At 39.2% G+C, this 2,994-nt stretch overlaps 1 protein-coding gene across 9 annotated transcripts in view; it reads right to left on the reverse strand.

The window, feature by feature from the left end:
- The window catches only part of OPCML (opioid binding protein/cell adhesion molecule like), a 478,631-nt gene that overhangs the window by 223,384 nt on the left and 252,253 nt on the right, over positions 1-2,994 (reverse strand). For all 9 annotated transcript variants that reach the window (XM_025039585.1, XM_015597398.2, XM_025039586.1 and 6 more), the window contains one exon: positions 704-936. In XM_025039585.1, coding sequence (XP_024895353.1) covers positions 704-936 — 233 coding nt within the window. The remainder of the gene's footprint in view (positions 1-703; positions 937-2,994) is intronic.

Consider the following 2,994-nt stretch of genomic DNA (forward strand, 5'->3'; position numbering starts at 1 on the left):
CCTACAAAGAAAATTTGAATTGAAAAACTATTAAATACTATACCTGTGATCTACTAATTTAGATTTCATTTAAAGGAGAATAGGAGAGGAAGTTAGGGATTTCACTACTCCCCTTTTAATTATATAGATTTATTTCCAACATAGACCTGAAAATATCATTTTGACTAGTCTCCCTCTTGATCTCAGCTCCACTATGAAGCTAGAAGAGAGACAGCCACACAACAACAATGTCAGGGAGAACCAAATGACAGAACACTCAGAATCCCTTCCGTAACATGCACAACCATTGCCTATACAAAGACAATCACAAGTCACATGATTTCACATTAGTATTATTAACATTTTATTACGAAATAAGCCTATGAAAGATATGTAAAGGCACAGTGAGTGGTACTGTATCTATTTTTTAAATATATTTGGTCCCAACTACACAATGCTAAGTAACTTAAGAGATTTCAACCAGCACATGCCAAACAACTTACTAATAAGAACCAAAGGATCAGAGAAAATTTGTGATGATATTTAGTATTCAGTTGAGAACTCAACAGACAGGAAGGAATTCTGGGCTTACACTCAATCTTTGGATTCTGTGGAGGAAAATGACTTTTTGTGTTTTCATACACAAATAGAAGCAAAGACTCAGATTACGCTTCCCCTCCATCATTGACAGTAACTCCAACCTGCAAATCTAGCTGTGACTCACCTTGCACTATAAGGTGAACCCGGGAAGTTTTAGGGTGGTTGTCTGTCTGCACAGAGCAGGTATACGGGCCCTCGTCATACACATCCACGTTTTGAATCATGATGCTGTACTGGGTTGGTGTATTGACCAAGATGATCACACGAGGGTCTATGGACCACTTGTCATTCCCAGCATAGAGTATGGTGCTGCGATTTAGCCACGCCACCCGGGTGACTCGGTCATCTATGGTACACCTGCAGGGTGTTAGGGGGGAGAAAGGGAGAGGAAGAGTGGGCATGGGGAAGAGAGGGAGGGAGAAAGGAAGAAAGAAGGGGAGAGGATGGGAGAAAGAAAGTGTTGAGAGATCATATTAAATATATAGTGGTTATATTTCAAGGAATAAATGAAACAACCTAACCCAGTGCTAAAATAAAACAATCAATTATTGATGGAACTTCCTAAATATAGGGCAATAGTGGCCTGAATCACCCTGAAGAACCAATGATACATTTCTATTTGATTTAGGAACATATTACGTGAGTATCTTTGCTGTGTATTTGCTTTCCATCTTATTTTTCCCCCCAGGCTTATATAAAAATTAGTTTATATTTCTTGAGTACATTTAACACCTTGTGGGAGAAGTGACCCAGGAGCATAGGGGAGAGAAAGTGGATCAGTATTTCAAATAGGTAACAGATAAACCACAAAGCAAATACTTAAGTTGTTGTTAGTAAAAAACTGAACATATTTATCTGCAAACCTTCCTGGTATTGATAAACTCTGTGTACCCCTAAGCTGCCCAATGCCTGCAAATCACAATTTATAACATAGAATGGGAAAATTCACCTTAGAAAGCCAACAATTTTGGAGGAAGCCATGGCTATCTCTTAAAATTTTGAGAGAGGGAAGAAGAAAATGGTCATGCAAGTTTCCTCCTCCCTCCTGTACTCCTCACCCTAGCTCCTGAGAGGAAAAAATGTGGCTTATGTCACACCGAGGTTACCATCAAGGTGAAAAGCTTACCTCTACTGTCATACTTCTCACTCTTACTAATAATTGGAGGCAAGTGGAATTTGCTTTTTGGTGTATGTGACCTGCCAGATACCAGGTTTAATACAGAAATAAATATGCTTGTTGATTAGGAAGAAAAGTTGCATATGTGCCCCAGGAACATCTGTAAATGGAAAATCTTTAAAAAGGGAATGCTTTATTCATGTGAGTTTCAATGAAGGGGACAGTTAAAGGTTTAAAGTAGTGCCCACCTACTACTCAATGCTCTAGTCACAACCTAAGTTGGGGTATCTGGGCAAATAGGAAGATGCAAGTATAGCCCTGCTGCTTCTCCAAGGTGTGCTAGCAGAGAAGGTAGGAGGTGTGCCTTCTGGGGACAAGGCATGTGAATCCAGTGCCTCCAGGTGAGGAGACAGGGGAAGAATACTGCCATTCCTCACCACATCTGATCTCATTTCAACAGACAGCAGAGATCCTTCTGATAGGGAGCAGGAGATGAGAAGAATGCCAAAGACACTGGCAGTGGAGGAGAGAGCACACACATTTTGGGCATGTTATTTCCACTTGGAAAAGTGACCAGCCTGACATAGGCCCAAAAGGTCAGGGGAACAGAATGATACTGGAACACCAAAATGACAGCTTTTGTTGAAAGGGAATATCATGTAGTCTATCTAGCAAGATACTCTCCCTGCTTGGCAAGAAGAGTAAAATGATACTAGCTTCCAATTATGTCTTTCAATGAGGTCTTTTATGTACAGGTCTACCTATCATTTAGCAAGTGCCGGCAGCCATGAGGTAGGTGTGGGGTGATAATTAGATGCTTTAGATGCTTTCAAATTATAGCAGAAAGAGATTCTTCTCTTCTAAATTGTCATTATTTGCTTACTGTTTTTTTCAAACTATGAAAGTAAAATAAACATGTTTAAACATGTGAACAAGTATAATACAAAGATGCATAAAGGCCAAGCTAATCATTGCATCCCCACCCAGCTCTTAGTTCCCTGAGGTCATTGTTTCAGTAACAGCCTATTACTTCTCTTTCCACATCTTACTCCTCCTCACAGACATATATTTATGTATATGAAGTTTGTATTGATTTGTTTTTACCTGAAATAGAACCATACTCTAATTTTCCTATGAAGCTTTTTTTTATTATTATTTTAAACTTGACCATGGGCATCCCTGGACATTAGTAGTTAAAGATCTCATTTTGTAATTGTTTCTAGCTAAGTCTAATATCAGTGAGATGAGTTTCTGGGACCCGAGTGCACTTACCATAAGATACTAATAGTTCAAGTATC

Source organism: Pteropus alecto, unplaced genomic scaffold (assembly GCF_000325575.1).
Source record: "Pteropus alecto unplaced genomic scaffold, ASM32557v1 scaffold210, whole genome shotgun sequence".
Taxonomy (NCBI): Eukaryota; Metazoa; Chordata; class Mammalia; order Chiroptera; family Pteropodidae; genus Pteropus; species Pteropus alecto.